Here is a 21728-nt window from a genome sequence, read left to right on the forward strand (position 1 = left end):
TAAGACCCCAAGGAACCATATCAACTTGTGGTAAAATGGGCATGCTATGTCCCCTTTAATATTTTATGTTCGTTACTTACACTGCAAAAAAAATATGTCAAAATTAATTACGTTACTACAAATTATCACATATAAACAGGAACCATCTTTAAAAAAACTGGTATATAATGTTATTTTTACAGACTAAACCCTAATAAGCTCAACTATTGTCAATTTGCTGTACAATGATTTGCATTTCAAATAACCAGAAACATAGTGATGGGTAATGTTTATCCTTTGAGACATCACAAGACAAGCAATACATTACGATTCCGTATCATTAACATCCATCCATTCGTCCATCCATCCATCTATCTCCTCTATTAACCATATATATATTATTGTTGCATGTCATTTTTGTAATTATGACATAATTAAATATGTAATAATTTATTTATTTATACCATAGAGCTGCTGGACAGGTCAGTACCTGTACGGATTTCTAGGAAATGAAAGCTACAGCGGTTTTATTACACAAGTTGATGAATGACCAGTCATGTGCCTGACAGAGATAGCAGCTATGAAATATAACGGTGTTTAACTGTGGCTACTAACAGTGTGTGTGTGTGTGTGTGTGGGTGGGGGGCACTTTAAGTGTGAAATGCTTCCGCTATTTAGCTTCTATTCCGCTTTTTAGTCTTCAGTCTGAATTAGGAGGCAGGGAGGTTATATGTGTTTAAAAACTCAGTAGTGAAATCAGGTGCGAGCTCACAGCCAAGAATGGTATCAGTGGTTCAGGCGGTATAGGCCCCTGGTAGCTGGCTGCAGTAAAGGCCATTACTCCTTCCTCCTCCATGTGTGTGGGTAGGACTGAGACCAAATTGTAGTACACATCAAATACATTTTACATTTAGGATCTCTTCTCTTTGGCATTCTTTTCAAATTGAGAATGTTAATGTAATCTTTCCTTCTTTTTTTTAAATCATATTTTGACACGTAAACTTTTAAATGCCCATTTTAGTCTGATGTTTTTGGTCTTGATTTAAATTGGACTGGGTCAGACTTTGATGTACAAATGATTTTTAGAACTTGCTCTTATGGTATGCTGTTGCATCCATGAGGACTGCACATGCAGGTCTTATTGTGATGAGTTGCGATCATTTCAGAAATATGAAAGTACAAAAAAGCCGCACAGAGAATCTTTGGAGATCAGTTTTAATGTTTACAGCAGTTCAGAACAGAAACTTCAACAAATCCTGTACAAAAATTCTCCCACCCCATCCCGAGAAAAACAAACACCAATCAACTGTCAACAGTTTACAGTGTCTCAAATCATATAAATATGAAAGAAGTACCAATAACGAATCAAACATCAGCACTGTATATTAAATACAACCTCTAGCTCTTTATATACATATATGCATTCGGTTAATGCTATATTATGTTTGACTGGCTTCCACTGCATTTGTGAAGCCCAAAAACATTCAGACACAATCAGTGAGTGTATGAAACCACACACTTTGTTCGCTTGAGTGATACAGAAAAACACAAGAAATACACACACACACACACACCTGTGGCAATTTCACACATCTCTTTTGTATTTAACAAAACCATTATTCTCAGCATTTTGCTGCTGTCCGGCTTCGAATGTGGACTGAACAAATACGACAGTTTCATCTGCAGCTCTAAATAAATCTCATTGTGGGGGGTGTCACTCTGACCCACTGAATCTTTTAGTGTGCTAACAAAGTCTTAACATCTGTTTTCTGTACAGCGGTAGAAAGGTGTTCAGGACAAAAAAATGGAAAAGTTTCTAAACCACAATCCTCTCGACATCACGTCATGTCAGTTTGAACGTCTCCATTATGTGTCTCTCATGTTGAAACTAGTATATATATATATATCACTAACTCGAGTCTCTGTATTACTAGGTGAAGCAGCAAGAGCCTTTGTGCAGAAAACCTCTTTCCTCTTTGTTCAATAAATGTCTCGTTTCGCGAGGAAGTTTTGTGGAAATAAAAACATCATCCCTTTATCTTCTTACATCACAAAACTTTCTTGTAATGAAAAAACAGTTCACGAGGGAAGTCATTGCAGCATGTGATTTTTCTAGAGCTTTAATAAAGAGAGCTTTCTTGTAAAAACTGAATGAATCAGTATCTGCAAATAACAAGAAAATATCTAATAACAACATGAAAAATATAATTTCATAATGTGAAAGGATCTCGTCAAAACAAGGAATTGAGCCAAACGTTTCTGCCATGGTGCCAATATGCAGTCAGCCACAGCAAGAGACTAGAGTTGTTCAGCCAGCATTTCCCATGTTTTGCATGTATAAATACAGCAGCTCATTTAGATGTGGTAACTGATGCTCGTGGCCTGTACCTGACTAAGACAACCTTAAGATGCCTCTACACTAGAAATGACAATTAAAATGTACCAGTTTTTATTGCATGTAACCTCGATCCTATGATCTATAGAACCTCTTCAGGAAATCAGCTATTTGACAACACTCCCTGGATCAGCACATTCTTGCTCCTGTATCTCAACTGATTGTTCTGGCTTCATGGCGACTTTGGTGTGTGTCAATTGAGCCTCGTCAAATGATGGCAGGCTCTGTGGCTAATGTATATTATACTTGACAACTTAGTGTATCAAAAATTAGCCAAAAGATGCTTTGGGCGGGTCTCTGTCATGTGACGCTCCCCTTGCATGACGACAATGTGGGCAGAATAAATATAACATGAATCAAAAAATCCTAATAATTTAGTCAGTATTTGCTCAAATCCAGTGTCAGTTTTAAAGAGCACCATTGCCTCTCAGCTGCTGTATTTGTACATGTATGGACAGTGTGCATGCAGGCCCTGATGGCAGTGATCTCTCAGACAGTGATGACGATCCCACGACCTTCACCAGGAGATGAACGGAGTGAAGAGACAGAAATCAGGAGTGTTGGAAAACAAGCGAGCGAATAGACAGACAGGCGTAGACGGAGGAGGAAAAGCAGGTTCCAAGTGAGACCGCGGAGATCAGGCACAGCAGGAGCAGGCAGGTGGATCAGTCGGCCCCCAAGAGGAAGTGACAGAGGGGAGAAACAAGGAGAAGTGATTCTCAGAAACGTAAGAAAGAGAGTTACTTCAGACTGTGAGAAACACAATTACAGTGTCTGTTAAAAAAAGAGAAAGGACATGTAGAGAGCAGCAACTAAAATGCCATCTGGGATATAAAGAATATGACAATTTCCCCAAAATACAAAACAGCAGTCAGATTAGAGACGATCTTTTATAGTACTTGATACTCAGCAGGATAGCTTCATAATATTCACATTTCTTTACAAAATCCTATTTACAACATTTCCATTTGATTTATCACGTATTGGTACTTTTACCTGAACCCACCTCTGTCTTCATGCTTTCGTTTTTTAAGCTTTCATGACAGGAAAATGTGGATTTTAATAATAGATTTATTACTAAATAAAATGAAGTAGATTCCCCTTTTCAATGTTGGTGCGATCAGTGTTGTAGGCAGGTTTACCCTGGATCAGGAATACACATTCTTTCTATGATACATACTCATTTGCCTTCCAGAAGTGTCCGGGGTGAGACAGTCTGCGGTTCAGTTTGGGAAGTTTCTCCAGCATGTCTGCCAGCTGGATGAAGGTGGGCCTGTCGTCTGCCTCAGGGGACCAGCAGGCGGACAGGATCTCCTGTTGGGGTGGAATACAGAGGATTAATACATGAAACAGTATGAACCAGGATGCTTTAAACATAGGCCATTTACTAGCAATCAAGTCAGCAGTTACTCCATCATGTCAGCAGACCCACCGTGACCTCCTTGCCCAGGTTGGCTTCTGCCAGCACCTTCTTCATGCCCTCATTGCTGCCCACCAGCCAGATTTTAGCCTCCACGGGTTGGTTGGTGATTGGCCAGTCTCCGGCCTGCAGCTCGTACCAGATTGTGCTGAACAAGACACAACGTAAAAGTCAGATCGGGAAATTTGGCGACTGTGAAACCACCTCATGAACCAGATTCTCCTTCACTAGATGTTACATCAAATTTAGGAGACACAGGGAAATACAGCTTTCAGAAAATGTGAACATACACTGAGGGATACAAGTTTAAGTGTTATCAACATCAGTCCGTACCCAAATGCATAAACATCTGCAGCTTTGGAGAAAGGCAGCTGGTCCTCCTCCACCTCTGGGCTCATCTGCCGAACAATCTCTGGAGCCAGGTAGTAGATCCAGCCCTGGGGTATCCTCAACACGTTCTTCCTTCTAAAACACACACGTGAACACACACTCAGTACACGCAGTTATGAAGATAGCAACTGATCCAGAAGTATTTGTAATATTCCTTTGCTTGACTCCTACCTGCCTTCCTGTACCACGCCAGACATCCCAAACAGGCCGAAGTCTGTGATGACAACCTTGTTGGTGTCATAGAAGACGTTCTTAGACTTCAGGTCCTTGTGGATGATGCCTTTAGCATGAAGATAACCCATTCCCTGTAGAAGAGAGGGATTTCCTTAACACAACATATTTCTTATGAGGATGATGAGTCGTAGCTTAGGAGGAAAGACCTCTTTATTGATATCACGTAGTTAAACAAATAACAACATACTTCATCATTTCACTTATCAGCGCCACGTTATCATAGGTATCAGAGAGAGAAAGTGAATGTGAAAGACACTGTGTCTACTCCGATGAAAGAAGGAAATGGCCTCATTGGGGAGGCGGAAATGTTATGTTGTGGTCGACTGCAAGAAACATTGCAAGATTTTGGATCCAGAAGGAAAGGGTTCACCTTGCTGCGTATCTCCCTTCATTTTTCTTTACTCTCATAATATTTAAATAATATAATATAATAGTAACATAAAATTACGACATACATTTTTTTCAATATAACCAATAATTAACATTTGACCATACTGGATTCTTGATATTGATATTTAAGGGTTGATTAGAAAAAGAACACATTGACCTACAAAGTGCTCTTTAACATATACATATACTCTACTGACTGTTTGAGAAGCTTTTTACCACAATGCCCTGTTTCCAAGTCCTAAACAGGTCAGTAGGAACTCAAAGGAGAAAGGACAGGAGCCATTGAATTCTAAACAACCTCATTTATCTCTTTACATCTATGTCTTGTTATCAGACAACATACTGGGAATGCCATCCATGATAAATCTCTACACTAAAAAACATCTGATGGTATCAGGCTTTAATGCACATTGTTATGTAATATTGAGTTTCTTCAAATGATCACGTGTGACATGCATCTGTTGTTTTTGGGTTGATTTAATCCATCTCACACAGTCTGACAGCAGCTGGAGTGTTGCTCACCTTCACGATCTCCTGTGCAATCTGTCTGGTTTTATTGATGTCCAGCATGTGACCTCTTTCCCTCACAACAGAGTAGAGAGTGAACCCTTTACAGAAACTGCAGACAGAACACAAGGAGCCCTGTCAGTAAAAGTGAGTTCAATACTCCACATCACACATGATAATACATAAAAACATCCCGTGGCACAAACATACATGTGTGACTGGAACTGTACTGGAAATTAGGGGGAAACAGCAGAGTGGATTTCTATTTGATTTCTGATCTGATGAGTCATGCGGCTGCACCTGGTGATGATGGCGAGGTGGGGCGGAGCCATGCAGGCGCCCATGAACAGGACCACATTCTCGTGCCTGGTCTGCCTGTAGTTCATCACCTCCTTCTTGAAGAGCTTCAGGTGATCCTCGTTGTTTCCGTCAACCTCCAGGAGGCGAATGGCCACCTCACCGTGCCAGCGACCCTTGTGCACCTTCCCCCAGCGACCCTGTTCAGTCACATTAAGTCAAATGTGTCAGCTGTGTTGGAGCCAAATGTTGATAATGTATAGCATCTCCATCTTTACCTTGCCAATAAGCTCTCCCAGCTGCAGCTGCTCATATGGGATGTCCCACTCCTGCAGGTAGATGCTGTTCTGGCTGGCTTTACGAGAGATTTGGCCCCTCCAGCGGCCAGCGGTCCCACGACGACATATGGCAGACGGCAGGTCCTCGAGTCCGTCCTCATCCCCCTCCTCATTGGGATAGTTGTTGTTACTGCTGCCCCGGTCAGCTGCTTCCTCATCCTCAGCCTCCTCCTCCTGAGACACACGGCAGAATTAGGGGAATGAACACAGACTTTTAGGGCGTCTTCAGTTTTGGTTTCCCATTGAAACAAGACCTATTTACATCCTGTCGTCACTTAGTCTGGGGCTGCGTCTACCTATACACTGATTGGTTTGTAGACAGGTGAAAAAAGTATGAATGGAGACTTCGAATGATATTCCTTATCGTTGCCACTGCAATATCATTATGGTTTTACTACCAGTGAAATGAACGTCTTCAGAGCCTGTAGTAGCAATTTGTCCTCAAACTTGATTAGAAAGAAAAGCCAAACAGCCACAGAGGCACCTGAGGAGTGACTCTTATGCAGGGTATAAAAAGTCAATTGTCTAGGCAGGCCTCACGTTGTGTGTGGTTTATTTCTCCATTTCTCCAGCAAATTAACAAACAGAAAGTAATGGCGTCTACTGTCTCTCTTGCCCTGGTAGAAAACCATGAACCCCTTCCGGTGCCTGGCTGCCTATGCCCACCTACCCATGTAAATATATAACTACCTGGTGCCCAGCACCTTCAAAACAAAAGCATAAACCACCAAAACTAACTAAAATAATATTTCTAAAGGCATAATCTAACGTGTTAAACAAAACAAAAAACTAAACACTACAGTAAACCGTAAATAGCTCAAACAGAGGCAAAGATTATAATCAATCCTGTGTGTCTTCGTTTTCTTCTTCTATTGTTCAATGCTGTCTAAACTTCCTGCAACTGGTCCGAAAGTCGGAACTATCAAAACAAATAAGTTTAGTGCAATTGAACTGAACCATGGTTCAGGTGGATCCTGACCGAGACCACCTGAGCTTGTCCAGAGTGCTTCACTACAGAGCGCTGACAGGACAGTCAGTGGCACATAACGATTTGTGAAACAAAGCAGCCAAGCAAATAATGTTTTTCACATTTTCTTTTTGTTGATACACACCCTTTCCTGTTCTGTGGCTGGTCGCTGAGTCTCAGTGACGCCCCCCTGAGACACTCTGAAAGAAAATCAGAAGAATTAGCAGCTGACAAAATCATTATATTTGCAGTGGGATTACTTACACACCAGAAGGACTTAAATATGGTCAGATATTCATATGAGTTACAATTTAAAACAAACACAATCTATTTTAACGAATAACACACAGATCACTGTAATACTCCTGTAATATCATATATTAAATACATGGGTCAACTAATTACAGTGTAGGTAAAAAAAAAGGCTAATGACGTAAGAGAGAATTTAGAATTATAAAATGTTGATTTGCGTTAAGCGAGTTTTACTGTGGTGCACAGAAGTTTTCGTTTTGTGTGTTTGCCAAATGATGTTGGACTAATTATCAAATCCAAGGTTTTTTCACCAGCACTGTGAATGTTTGATGAGTATGATCCGTAAAGACATGGACGATTATAGTATCGTGTCTGAGAGACAGGCCATTTCACAGGGTAAAAACAAACCTTTCAGTGCCATCTAGTGGACAGACTGTGTAATGAAGACCATTTCTAAATGACCTTTGACTTTGGTTCAGTGTGGCACGTGTAGTATGGAGTGGATGGAAGTGTTTTACTGAGTGTCTGTATCAGTGTCTCTTACCCAGACTCATGGCAGCTGCCAGAATGGAGAGAAGCAGGAGCATGTGTGGAAGCAGAGACATCTGTTGGAAAACACACAGAGCTTCAGAACACTGCACTAATACAAGAGTAATGCTCATCATTTTACAAATGCTGCTTATTGTTAATACTTTACTGTTTTACTTTGTGAATGAATTTCAAACTAAAGATACAGCATACTAGTGTGGACACCAATGAGCAAATTACATATTAAGTTCGTTTCTCAAGTCAAAAGAAAAATCAATCAATCTATTCTCACATATTAATGTCCTGTTGACATATTGAATGAGAGAGAATGTCACAATTAACGAGCTATCAAGAGGGATGGATTTTTGGTCGTTAGGGTTTCCACTTACAAATCCCTTGCTGCACATGTCTCTCTCCTTCAGAACTAACAAAGCATCTCATTTGTCTTTATTATCTCTTGAATGCTGTCTCAACTTCATGCAATTGTTCTGAAAGTCAGAAGAAAAAAAAATATGTCACACTGCAAATGAACTGAACCTTGGTTCAGGTTGTTCTGGACCAACACCACCTCTTTTGGTCTAAATAATGGTCCGTGGGTCCCGATCGTGGTCAGAGACACTGTTCACATTTATTATGTTGGTTAAACTGAAAAGTCCAAAGGTCCGAACCTCATACCGCTTTGTTTTCAGCTCACATTTTTACATCTGCTGTGTCAGTCTCTACATGAAACTTATCCTACATTTGCCTTTCAAACTTCGTATGTGTCTTTTTTTTTTTAACAAAGAGCATAAGCACCACAGCACAAAACCAAATATGGGGGCTACTTTAATGACAGGCAATATTTTAGAGAATAAAACATGTAGAGTTGTCAGTTTATCACGTCGGCCTGGCTAAAGGCAATCATTATAGTTTTACAGAGGATCTAATGGTCGGTTTCAGAGGTGTTGGTTCATCTTTATGGTTATTCTATAGGCTGATAAACTGTACTGCGTTATAAAGTGAGATGTTTGAATCTCCCGGTTTAACCTGTTCAAGACTTACAGACAGGGTAAACACACTGCTCTGAACAGTGAACCCTGCTGCCATGACACAAGGCCTCAGTGTACGTGAGGGACACCAGTGACACGGCAACCACGCTCACCTGGGAAGTGGAAGCGGTTGTCGCAGGAGCCCCGCGGTGAGGCGTTGTGTGGAGGGGTGGTGCTGACACTCGGGTTGTTACTCTGCTGGAAATGTGCTGGGGAGGAAGGTGTGGAGGAGGTGGCTGACGATGGGTTACTGCTGGAATCCAACTGGTTTAAATTGGGGGGTGGCTCCTGTCAACGCACACACACACACCACACACACAGTATGTTTTCAATGCACTCACCTCATCTCTGCTCTATATTTCTAATCTTTACCTGAACAAGCATCTTGAGGCCTGAGCAGATTTAAAAGCATATAAATGTAGTAAAAACTCTTCTTACCCTTTTGGTTAATGCCTTTGGTAAAGTGCCCCACTGCAGTGGGATCTCCGCTATGAGATCGATGCGATTATTGATGTCTGATGGCACGGATTCTGCCCTGCGCATCCTTGGCACTACAAGTCAGATTAAAGCATTAACGTGATTTTACATCAGCAAATGTGTTGAATGTGTTCAATAATGTCACATAGACACTCAAGAGCATAACACATACAAATCACTGACTGGTTACAGACTAATGATTAGTCCACAGACACGACTGACTAACTTGAGATGTTATGGTAAAACACAGCAACACAACACAACTGAATTAAAAATGGAAGAAAACGGTAAAGTGAATGAAAAAAAAAAAGAGATGATGATGTTGCTTACATGTGAGAAATGATATCCGACATGAGGGAGCATCTTTGGTGCATTTGTTGTGGCACTTTAACCTGTGAACACATGGATGATGACGTGCACTGATGACACCGTAACATGCAGTATTATGATCACACATGGGGGGTCCTATTTAAGGTCTCTTACTTGCAGTGCTTGCACTTGACACCAAACATCATGCTCCTGTGACACACTTGGCACATCTGGGAGAGCCAAGACTTGGTTGAAAACCTACAAAGGACAGAAGACCAATGAAAAGCCATCATAAAGACACTGTCCTCTAACACGTGATGAGGATTTATACACATGACAAACAAGAGTTAAGGAGTAAAACCTGAACTCAACCTACCCTTGTGTTTTAGGCCTTATAATTATGCCCCTGAGGCTGTTGTGAATGACCGATCAAAGTAATGATTTTACATACAATGCTAATGATTTGGTGAGTAGTGACAGACTGGATTTAGTTTGATTTGTCTGATTCCAGCATTTATTCATTGCTACAGTAACAGAACAATACTTGTACCCCTGATATTCTTATTGCTTTATGGTTGATTGATTTTAGTATTTTTTTAATGTGATATCTAGTGAAATCAGTGCTAATTCCTTGAGTTTGATTTCTTGCCTGGTTCATTTATTTGAGTTGGCGGGACGAATTGTGTTTATAATTTGTCCGTCTTTCCATCTTATTCTTGTTAACATTATATCTTAAGAATGCCTTGAGGGAATGTCTACAAATTTGGTACCAATATTCAGTTTGACTCAAAGATAAACTATTTAGATTTTGGTGGTAAAAGCTCAAAGGTCAAAGGTCAAGGTCACTTTGAGCTCACAGAGTGATTTCTTTCCCTTGTGAACTGGATATCTCCGGGACACCTCCATGGAGTCCTTTCATATACACTTGTTCACTTGGACACATCGATGAACTGACTAGAACTTCAAATGCTTGACCAGTTATTCTGGTCATTTGGACTCAAAGATGAACTGCTTACATGTCAGTGGTCAGTGGTGAACTCATATGAGTCTGGAAATAAAAATGTATGCAGACTGAATCTGAAAATCACTTTAAAATCTGACCCTCAGTTTAGTAGTGATGCTGTGAGACGATGTTAACGTCTGGAATTAATGTTGATCATTACAGGGGCTTTATTAATAACTGCCACGTTCACAATATCAACTTAAATGGTAATGATAATTTCAGTGGCCAAAACAATTAATTAGAGCTCCAGTGTGTAAGATTTAGGTGAAAGTGATCTATTGGCAGAAATTGAATATAAATATAGCATTATATTTTCTTTACCCTAGAATGGGGGTTTGTAAAAAAAGCTGGCCTCAAAATGCAACCAAATCCTTTTCATAACGCAGCTATGTCACACAGCTGGATGCAGAGGCAAGATTCATATTAAAACCTTCACAGTCTGGTAAAATAAACATTGGGTTAGACCGAGCGCTCTGCAATGTTCACATTCCTGCGTTCTAACAACACGGATGACCGTACTCCACAGAGGTTCATACCAGAGGGCTCAGAGCGAGGGCTCAGCGAGTCACGCTGTCTGCCCCACGTCGACTGTCGCAGGGAGTTCACAGGAAACCACAGCAACGATAGCAGGACATTCCAAAACAGTTTGTGGGCCAGTTTGTTTGTACAACCATCCAACAGACAGCTAATTAGTCCCTGTGGGTTCATCCCAAACACATCACAGAGACTAGTGAAGAAAAATGGCTGTTTTGCATCTGTAAGGATTTTACACTTAAATGTCATAGTTAGTCCTCCTCAACCTGTTCAGTCTCCTGACCTCTGTCACCTTTCACACCATGGACTGTATATAAAGATTGATGTCATGACCGCTCCCCAAAAGTGAAGCCAAAGCCTCTTGTTCGCCATCTGGTGGCTGGCTGCAGTATAGGACATGGACCAAATTAAAAGGTCATAGATGGTTTCTGTTATTTTAGGTAATTCTTATCACAGTCATGTATGTTCTATCTATTCTATTCAGGTGAGTTATTTGATGCTGTAAAAAAGAGATGAAACATCATGATTGACACCTGTGACCAACTCGCACTTGGTCGCGTGCCTGTATCAATGGGACCTCGATCCATTTCTGCATAGTGGGAGGAAGTGGAGACGTGTCGTCCATCTTTACATTCAGTCTTACATTCTGTCACACACAGCCCACACTCACAAAAAAATCAATGGACACATCAATCACAGTGTCCTCAGCATTATGTACAGTAACTATCACTTTCTTTACTCCAGACAAGGCAGGCGGCCTGTTGAGGCGATGGTGACTGACCTGTGTGTTATGGCCAGGCCAATGTCTCTCCTCATTGTCTGAGGGGAACTTCTGTGCATGGTCACATCTGCGAGGAGCAGAAAAACACAACAGCAAACGTGTGAAAATGAAACAGAATCACAGAATTATCCAGCACCAGTCTCTTAACTCACTGTCCAGCAGGGTGGGGACGGCTGGCATCATGTATGGGGCTGAGGCGGGGACAGGGCCGGGTGTCCGGGCAGACAGCAGCGGCGAGCGCAGCGCCGGATCCTCAGGATTGTTCCCAGAGCCGTTGATGTGAAGGGCGGCCAGCACTTTGTTCCTCTTACAGGTCCTGCAGAGACAGAGAGCAACTGGCACTTAATGCAGGGTCTCAGATACTGCAGTCCACTTTATCTCTGTGACACAAGTCAACTGTGCAATGCAAATCACTGACTACATGTCAGTAGTAAAATGTGAACATTGGTGTAATAGGTTGTATGATTTGTCTTCCTTCAGTTAAGAACCACTTAATGACATCTATCCATCTATTATCTACACTTCTTATCCTTTAAGGGCCGCAGGGGGAGCTGTAGCCAATCCCAGCTGACATTGGGTGAGAGGTGGGCTACACCCGGTCACCAGTGCATCGCAGGGCCAACATATAGACACAATCAGCCATTCACTCTCATATTCACACCAACAGTAACTTTAGAGTCACCTAACCCCAGTCTACATGTCTCTGACAGTGGGAGGAAGCCAGAGAAAACCCATGTTACGTGGAAATCTGCCTGTTAAGATATCTGTCATAAAGACATGACTGTAGTATTAGTAGTATAAAAACCCACTTGTGTGAGGCAGGTTCCTCGATGCGATTGGCCAGCTGCGACTCTTGACACCTGCTTCTCGCCAGTGCGATGAGGGGGAGGAGCTGCAGCAGCTTTCGGGAAGGTAGCGGTGACGTGTGGGAGGCCCTGGCGGTGCGCGTCTTTGACGTTTGGGTGGCCGGAGGGGTGCTTGGGTCCAGGGTGAAGACATCGGGTGTTTCGTCAGGTGACACGTATGGTCTCTGATTGTCTGAACAAGGTGCCACTGATATGGAGATGGAGTGGCCGCGGGGACCAGTAGGTTGCGGGGCCGAGTCGGAGTCAGACCTTTGGTCGCATCCTGGAGTCAAAGAGGGAAGGCCACATATAAGCAACAACAGGGAAAAAGGTTATGTTAATATCTGTCAAATTGTGAATTCAAATATATCTGCAATAATTCCATTTAAAATTGAATCCAGTTCACAGCTCACGCTCTTTCACTGCAACTGTTGTACTGTGTTTCACTACTTTCTTGACAAGTGATTTAAAACAACATCACATACACTCTACAGTATAATATGTATTGCATACTAAAAGACCTTATGAAATCTGGGTCTTCCACTGCATTGGGAGAAATCAGTGAGATCCACCACCCACCCAAAGTAAGGAAGCTAATTATTTTTTTTCAACTATAGAAAAACACTTACTGTCTAGAAGGCCATGTTTGAAAGCAGAAGAAAACTAAATCCACAGAGTTTGCTTTCAGAGATTAAGTAAGGAAACCTTGCAAATTTCAGACTAATCACTTCGAAGAAAAGCTGCTAATAAAAACATTCCACATATTAATAAAGACTTCAGATCCTTTATCATTACAGATTAATCTGAAATCAACAATTTCCAAGTCAAGAAGTGCACAGACCTATGCAGAAATTGCCTTTGCATGGTCAAATGAAGCTGCTGGGGGTCCCTTTGTGGACTGGATTTCACTACCCGTCACTTTACATTGTAACCACCTTAAGGAGGGATGTCTTGATGTGCCAGTATGGACAGGAGGGACTGAGACGGCTTGTGAGGCCATTTGATTCAGTTGAAAGCTCCGGGAGACAATATTAGTTGAACCTTGAGCTGAGACAGTTAAAGGGGATATTATGGAGGAAAACCTTTGTTGATGTGTACTTAAGTGGAGCAAATATCTTTTTATATATTTTCAATTAATTAAATAACTACAAATGGCACAGAGTAAAAATGAGAGGCTTTTAGGTGACGATAGTTGCTATGGTGGGTTGATGATAATCCTGCTTTAAATGTTAAAACCCTTGTTTGAATAAAAAAAAACAATTTCTAAATATGATAAACATAAAACCTGTATGGCCGATGAATATATCAAATATTAATCCATCAAAAATAAGATTAAACGTAATGAGTAAATCGACCTTATTTATTTTTATACACTTTTGAAGGCCAGTGTTCTCTGCACACCTGTTTCATCGGCACTCTTCAGACAGGAGAGGGCAGCAGTGAGGCGAGAACGATCCTCCGAGTTGGAGCCCAGGCGTCTCATTGTGTCCTGCAGCTCAGAGCTGGACATCTGCAGCAAACCGTCCAACGAGAGCTTCCGTGCTGCAGCCTGCACGAGGACAAGGAGGAAATGTTTAACACTGACTTTAAAGGGTGAGACACACGTGTATGTGCTTCTCCTCTTTGCTTGTGAGGATAAATATCCTCTACGCAGGTGGTGATCTGTCAATGCATCCGTCACGATCATATGTATTCAAGTTGTTACAAACCGTCTGAAGAACCATGGGGGCAACGTCACACACACAGGAAACACAGCATTTACCAGTGTTTGTTATAGTTCAGCAAACTGCCACAGAGTCTGATATATAATTGAAGCCTCAACAATCATCATGGAAGTGGAACTGGAACTCTGACACTAAACTGTAAGAGGCTTTTCCCCAGTTCCACTCCTTTCACCTTCTATGCTGAAAGATACAAACTCACAGAGCAGAAAATAAGACACAATCCCTGTAGTAGGTGTGAGCCCTACACACTATACATGTCTGACACACAGTATGGATCATGTGCATGAAGCAACAACAACACCTGCTTTTCATGAGACCCAGACTGAAGAGAACGTCAGCACAGTGTTGGCTGTGAGTGAGCCGCTGGTAGATGAGCATGGAAGCTGTCACTTAGCTCACATCATGACAAGGTATTGTAGCTTCCCAGTGTAAAACCACCACATGTATAATATGTTCCACAACCATGCAGAGTAAAGCACCACACAACGATGCTGGGAAGACAACAACAATGAATGACAGGGTTTATTAGTAATTCAGAAGCATTTTAACGTCTACTAATCTCTGTATTGTGAGTAAAGCGTTGGTCGGACCCCTCAGTGATTGTAGACAGATCGTAGACTTCAATACGTTTACATAACCTTACTCAGTGAGCATCAATCCATGAGATGCATGTATCTGTAAGAACCAAGTATGTATCAATTTGACAGAATATTTGCTCATTTTGACTTTATGTGTGTTTCTTGTCTCTGCATGGGATGCAAGTAGCGAACAGTATAGTATAGTGTCCTGTAGCTTGTTCTCTCTCCCTCCCTCTCTCTGCAGGTATCTCTGACTCCAGAGCTGCAGGGTCCAGGTCCTGACTATTATTATCATTAGTTTTATTATGATTATAAAAAAACTAAAACTAATATTGGTGCCACATCTATAAATATCACTATCATTTTCATTATAACAACCAGTTTAAACAATTAAACAGCTGTTCCTGGTCTCCCTCTCCTCTCTTTTCCACCCACCTCTCCTCTCGCCCCCATTTTTTCTCCGCTCACCCCAACCTGTCGAGGCAGATGGCCGTCCACACTGCCTCGACAGGTTCTAGAGGTTTCTTCCAGTTAAAATTGTTTTTTTTCACTCCAGTCACCAATGTGCTTGTTCCTTGTGGGAAATGTAGGTTGTGTCTATAATTTTCTCTAAAATGTCTCAACCTTTCTTTGTAAACTGCCTTGAGATATGATGATGAGATATGAAGTTATGGTACAAATAAAACTGGATACATCAATGTGGGCCAACAAGACACCACTCATCCCTTCTCTGCTTGACACCAAAATACAATTTATTTATTATTATTTAAACATATAGATCGACAACTTGACATCAGCGACATGGTTCTCGTGCACCTGACGGGACGAATACTTTGACCAAGATGATGCAAGTGAATCTGCTGATCGTACGATCAGTCATGTGAAAACGCTGAGGATGAGGAGCACCAGCAGGCATCTGCCAGACAGCTGGAACAGAAAAAACTATAGCGACCAGTGTAGCTAGTTCACAGCTACATCTAACAATCAATACACGTAGAAAATGTGTCCACACTCGTTTCTCTACATCTCTTTAAGATACATTTGAGTGGTAGGTGTCACTCAAAACATAGGTTTTAGGGCAGGTTTATGTCCCTTGTTATTTTTTGGCATTTGTGTATGTTTGGTGATAGTACACACACACACACACACACACACACACACACACACACACACACACACACACACACACACAGAGACAGACAGACAGACAGACAGACAGAGAGACAGACAGACAGAGAGAGAGAGAGAGAGAGAGAGAGAGAGAGAGAGAGAGAGAGAGAGAGAGAGAGCTATGACAAGGATGTTGTGGTACAACACCAAAAATGACACAGACAAACATGTCAACTTGGAAAGGCAACGCGATTCAAGAGCTTTAGACGATAAGGGCCAACACTGATACGGATGTGCTGCAAACAAAAACACGTCATTTCTGCAGCATCATTTTCACGTCATATCCTGCCGCCTGCATTCTCCACCCAGAGTTTCCTGTAGTTAACATGTATCACCCAGATAATCTCCTGCACTGCTTCGTATATATGAAAGGCAAACTCTGGAAAATGTTTGGACACTTGGGTGTGGACATCAGTTCATGTCTGAAAATGTCTTTACTGTGCTAGAGTGCTGTCACCACACAAGACCAACATTTTATCTTATAAAGTTGACTAACATCATAGTTAAATCAACAAACTAAGACATCCTCACTTTTCTAATTCCTAATTTTATCCCCTTCACTTTCACAGTTTTACATTCGATGCTGTCTGAGATACGATCAAGCACAAATTCGGACCCTGTATCTACACCTGTGTTGACCAACTATTGAGCAAGTTGCTCACTGACCATCCACCCAGACTAAGTAGAACTGTCCAACTGGAGTGGAAGAAGACGTGGCCCTGTCCTGCTTCTGGTTGGCCTGCTAACGGCTAATATTAGCCAGGCTATGATGCTAACCAGTGCTTTGAAGTCGACAGGGCTGAGGGGAGAGTCACTCAGGCCCACAGCTCATGTTCTTGTACCCGCTTGTTGCAGCTACTGGAGCAAAGTTAATGTGAAACGCTGAAGCAAAGTTAATCAGTTATCTGTTGTTGAGAACGCATTATTATTGTTCAGAAAAATTCAGTTTAATTAATATTATGAATGTTAATGAATTAATTTTGCCAAACATTTGCCTGCTCTACAAACCTGCTTCCACTAAGGTCAAGAATTCTCTTTAGGAATCAGCTGATGACAATTCAGATCTTGTGGTCTCAACTGACTGAGGATTTAAAAAATGCAGCCAGATGAAGCGGAGCAAAGTTATGAAAGGTTTCAAATGTCAGTTTTTGACATTTCCACTTAATGGTCGTTAAGAAATTGCCATTAAGGAGAACAAGGGGCAAAACTTTCAGTTAAAACTGTAAGTCTTCCTGTAAAAAGGCAAAGCCGTGACTGTGAAGGAGCTGCAGGAGGGTTTATCTGAGCCAGGAGCTGTGGTGCATTGTTGCAGCGTTGATACAAAGGGAACTTTACCTCTGACCTCTTCACAAAACGCCTCAAGTCTGCAAAGAAACATCTGCATGTGTCAGAGTTATTTTGGAAACAAGTGCCCAGGACAGATGAAGGTAAGACCAAACTTTTTGACCACACTTACTACAGGTGTGTTTGGAGAAAGAAGAAGCAATAAGAGCTGAATTAGTGCACAAACATTTGCACAAGTCACAATTATCCTTCTCTGCTTTTTAACATAATAAAATAGAAAGTGAATTAAAGGTTTCTGCTGAATGCCATGTTTTTATTCAGAAATAAAGTCTGTTTATATTTAAAACAAGACATAACGGGTCTAAAATGTGGCGCAGGTGAGGATTGAGATTGAGATGTCAAACTATTTCCTTGTATGTCACAGGACAAGCTTCAACAGAGATAATGTGAGTGGAGAAGGGAGGACATTCTAACATGTGACTTATCTGACACAGAAAAAAGGTATTTGAACCTTTTGGATTTATCTGTTTGGAATTGAACTAGATTTAAAGGAACACGGCCCCGATTTAGATTTTGTTTAGTAAAGAAAAAACATCTTTGACTTCTGACTTGATCCGAGCCTGATTCCCAGAATTGGCTGGCAAACTGTGAAGACAAGTTTACTCTTCACTGCTTCTAATTTACTGGAATGTGTTTTCTCAACCTTCTGTGTCTGGTGTGCGTGTGTGTGTGTGTTTAATGAAAAGAATAGGGAAACGAATTGGCTCAATGGCTTAATATCCTGGCAACTGGCTGCCTCCTACATTGTGTCCAGTGTCCATGGTAAGCGACAGGGACAGGCTGGGATATGTGAACTATGTGATTTATCTGGGAGACAATGTTGTCTCTGAATTTGAGGTTTTCCCCAATTAAATCAACATTAGAGTCTAAATATCCAGATACCATAAATGTATACTCACACACATATATAGATATAGATGGATATATATAGTCAACAAAACATTATTCCACATGTTTTAGTTTGAATTTGATTGAATTTTAAATTTTAGGGTTAGGGTTACACATTAAGTTTTTTATTTATTTAATAAAAAAAAAAATTGCTAAATGTTTACTCACAACAGCCACTCTTACTGATAGGCGGGGGCTGCAAATAAAAATGACACCCTCTGCCAGACTGTATATAAAGATGGACGGCATGACGGCTCCCCAACTGTGAAGCCAAAGCCTCTTGATCACCACCTGGAGGCTGGCTGCAGTACAAGTCACAAACTCTGGCTTCTCCTCAAATGTCAAAGTACACATCAAATTATATTTTTCTCAAAGATTGACAGCTGAGATTGTTGAGATCACATTGACTTTCACCACCAAAATCGAATCAAACCCTTGAGGTGAAGTAAATGAAATTCCCTCAAGGTGTTCATGAGAAATCACGTTCCTGAGAATGAGTCAGATTGACAAACAGAAAACATAAAGCCATGGACCAGGGTTCTCATTGACTTTGACTGGTGTGTTTACAGCAACCAACAAATCCTGTGTAGTGAACCTGTGGCTGCTCTAATTTAATCAATTTTCTGCTTCTGAAGGAGCTTTAACAACTTTAAACTCTATATAAACTGTAGCCCTTTGTAATTGAAAGGTGCTAACAGTAAGTAAATTCACCGTTGTGCCATAAGACACGAAGTAAACTATTCCGTACATCGGTCTGTTGACTGACACACTATAATAACAAGATAATTATTACTTTTAGTTTGTGCATTTTTGAGGAGGCAACTAGAAGGACGCCTGGAGAACGCATACCTCCACCAAAGGCTATCCCTCAATCTCGCCATGTTAAAGAAAATTGATTGGGTTCCTCCCTGGGTCATGCCACACCCCTCAATAATATCTTCTGGAATCGGTTCATAATCTTGCTGACAGACAGGACAGACAGACAGCAATGTAAACATAACCTCCATGGTGGAGATAATTATGTAATCCATTGAGGCCTGTTTGGATTAGAATTTTAAAATCAGGTGCATCAATACATACGTGTACAGAGGAGATAGATGTTTTATGCACTTCCAAAATCTATTTAATGGTTTAGCTCCTTAGGTCAAGAGGAAGACTGAAGTGTATTGGTGGATGAGTCAAAGTGTGAACTATCAGCCACTTTGTGCTAAAGCTGAATACTACATCCACTCTAAACCTGCATTTCCAGCCAAGTGTTTCACATTCATACTCTACAAGCTAGCATTTGTTCATCATAAATGTTTTAGATCTTGAGTGTTGTAGAAACACATTTAGAGTCAGAGTCTGTGCAGTAGCAATCAGGTAGCAAGGTCCTGCCGATGTAGACACTCGACCAATCGTGAGTCAGTCTCAGCTGTCAATCCCGACATTTCACCCTGTTTTTTGAGCATCAAATAACTATTTAAAACCAAACTTTGCACTTGAACAGACATTAATGAGATATGAAACTTGACCTAAACAATTACCTAAAGTGACAGACACCATCTTTGAGAGAAAATATATAGGACGTGTAGTTTGATTTTGGTCCGTATCCTGTCTGCTAATGTTGGGAAGGTGCAGTTTATGACCTGTACTGCAGCCAGCCACTAGGGGGCATTTGAGAAAACGTTGCTTCACTATTAGGGAGCTGTCATGTTGTCCATCTTTATGTACAACCTACATTCTAACCCACTCAGTAGTCATTACTATATTATAATATGAGTAATCAGTAATCATTCAATACAGTAATTCTGTACTACATTATACAAAGTAGGCTAATTAGTGCATTATTACAGGGGTACTCCGCAATTAGTAGAGAGACAGAAGAAGAGTAGAAGAGACTAAATGAAAAACAATACAAGGATTGCTGTCGAGGCTGGTGACAACCCTGGAACATGATACGCAGGAATAAGCCAGATGTACCCACTAAGGATTTCCTTATATTAACTCAAGGGTGTGCAACAATATAATTTTGTGACAGAATTTTTACTCCAGACATTTTCCTTTCACAAATACCAGGCACAGTGTAACTGCTATAAAGTATAAGTATTGCATTCATAAAATTCACCTGCATGTGACTGTACCGATAGCTACATGTAATAATGTAATAATGACTTCTGTTGGTTAGGTGACTGTCTTGACGGGAGCTGCGGTGGGTGTGATACCATAGCAACATGTGTGCATGCATGTAGTGCATGTATACATATGTTGTTGACCGACCGGCTGCTGACCAGAAGTTCCAACTTCACAGCAGCTCCATGAACATGTGCCTGACACGAGCTGGGTGCTTCAGAATAAAAGCACAGTGGTTCCAATTACATTTATTTCATTATAACAGCACTTTATTTAACTAACAGGACTTCTGTATTGGCTCATGACCCACTGACCTAAAGTGACAATGGCTCAATGATGCTGCTGAAATAAATCTGACTGACTGATGAGTGATATGTATTTGGAAATATGACTCATGGCATGCATGGTCTCTAAAAGTGTATAATTCAACTTTTACCTCATGGGTTGGTTTAAATTTAACTAAATTACAACATAACAGCAATAGTTGTAAAATCACAATACACATCAAACTGGTACAAAAGTCCCATGACAATATCAAACTGGGAGATAAGTGTATAATCCCAGCCCTGAGTCAACATGTTCCATCAAGTCCAGATGAGTGGAAACTCATTTTTAACAGCTTCTTATTGATATACAGTAAACCAGATTTGATTTTCTTGATACAATTATAATTTCCAGTTAACTCTGCCTCTTTAAAAAAATAAAAAGCTTCACACGTTGCGCGGTTGAGGCATACCAATACCTGGGAAGTGCCTGGGCATGCCTGAGCTGCCTGGGCTGAAAGTGGACTAAAGCCCAAAAATGAAATGAAGGAAAGAGGGAGAAGCTTCGACAGCAAGTTAGGACACTGACTGCAACAGAAATGATAGGAGGAGAAGACTTCTTTTTACACCATGAAGGTAAGTCCCACTGAAAACAGCCTCAACCAAAACACTGAGCCCTCCTCTGACACTAATAAGTGGTTTCTAACACAAATCGAAAGAAACAAACAGTAAAGCACACACAATGAATGATCGGGTTAGAGTCCACATTAACAGGCATGCGGGTTTTGGATATACTGTACGTCTCCACCTCACATGCAAATACAAAGCTGTCCAGAAGCTCACCACTGGCACCACTGATACACACACGACACAAACAGCTGAACAAACAGATGACAAACACACACACACACACACACACACACACACACACACACACACACACACACACACACACACACACACACACACACACAC

At 41.1% G+C, this 21728-nt stretch overlaps 1 protein-coding gene and 1 long non-coding RNA gene across 6 annotated transcripts in view; both read right to left on the reverse strand.

The window, feature by feature from the left end:
* Positions 1 to 1177: 1177 nt before the first annotated feature.
* The window catches only part of LOC118106071 (kinase suppressor of Ras 1), a 36743-nt gene continuing 16192 nt past the window's right edge, over positions 1178 to 21728 (reverse strand). For 4 of the 5 annotated variants that reach the window (XM_035154229.2, XM_035154232.2, XM_035154231.2 and 1 more), the window contains 18 exons: positions 14076 to 14223; positions 12639 to 12957; positions 11982 to 12145; positions 11830 to 11896; positions 9686 to 9769; positions 9533 to 9594; positions 9164 to 9276; positions 8839 to 9013; positions 7714 to 7774; positions 7063 to 7117; positions 5891 to 6124; positions 5616 to 5812; positions 5331 to 5427; positions 4356 to 4489; positions 4128 to 4259; positions 3807 to 3942; positions 3555 to 3688; positions 1178 to 2889 (listed from right to left, as the gene is read on the reverse strand). In XM_035154229.2, the coding sequence (XP_035010120.1) occupies positions 2802 to 2889; positions 3555 to 3688; positions 3807 to 3942; positions 4128 to 4259; positions 4356 to 4489; positions 5331 to 5427; positions 5616 to 5812; positions 5891 to 6124; positions 7063 to 7117; positions 7714 to 7774; positions 8839 to 9013; positions 9164 to 9276; positions 9533 to 9594; positions 9686 to 9769; positions 11830 to 11896; positions 11982 to 12145; positions 12639 to 12957; positions 14076 to 14223 (2400 nt within the window). In that variant the 3' untranslated portion in view covers positions 1178 to 2801. Of the gene's footprint in view, positions 3065 to 3554; positions 3689 to 3806; positions 3943 to 4127; positions 4260 to 4355; positions 4490 to 5330; positions 5428 to 5615; positions 5813 to 5890; positions 6125 to 7062; positions 7118 to 7713; positions 7775 to 8838; positions 9014 to 9163; positions 9277 to 9532; positions 9595 to 9685; positions 9770 to 11829; positions 11897 to 11981; positions 12146 to 12638; positions 12958 to 14075; positions 14224 to 21728 lie in introns of all 5 variants that reach the window. The other variant, XM_047339568.1, reaches the window with a different exon arrangement.
* Positions 10186 to 11823, reverse strand: LOC118106072. Its single transcript, XR_004695177.2, has 2 exons — positions 11332 to 11823; positions 10186 to 11210 (listed from the first exon to the last, which is right to left on the reverse strand). It is a non-coding gene; the product is annotated as an uncharacterized LOC118106072 (long non-coding RNA).

Source organism: Hippoglossus stenolepis, chromosome 4 (assembly GCF_022539355.2).
Source record: "Hippoglossus stenolepis isolate QCI-W04-F060 chromosome 4, HSTE1.2, whole genome shotgun sequence".
Classification (NCBI taxonomy): domain Eukaryota; kingdom Metazoa; phylum Chordata; class Actinopteri; order Pleuronectiformes; family Pleuronectidae; genus Hippoglossus; species Hippoglossus stenolepis.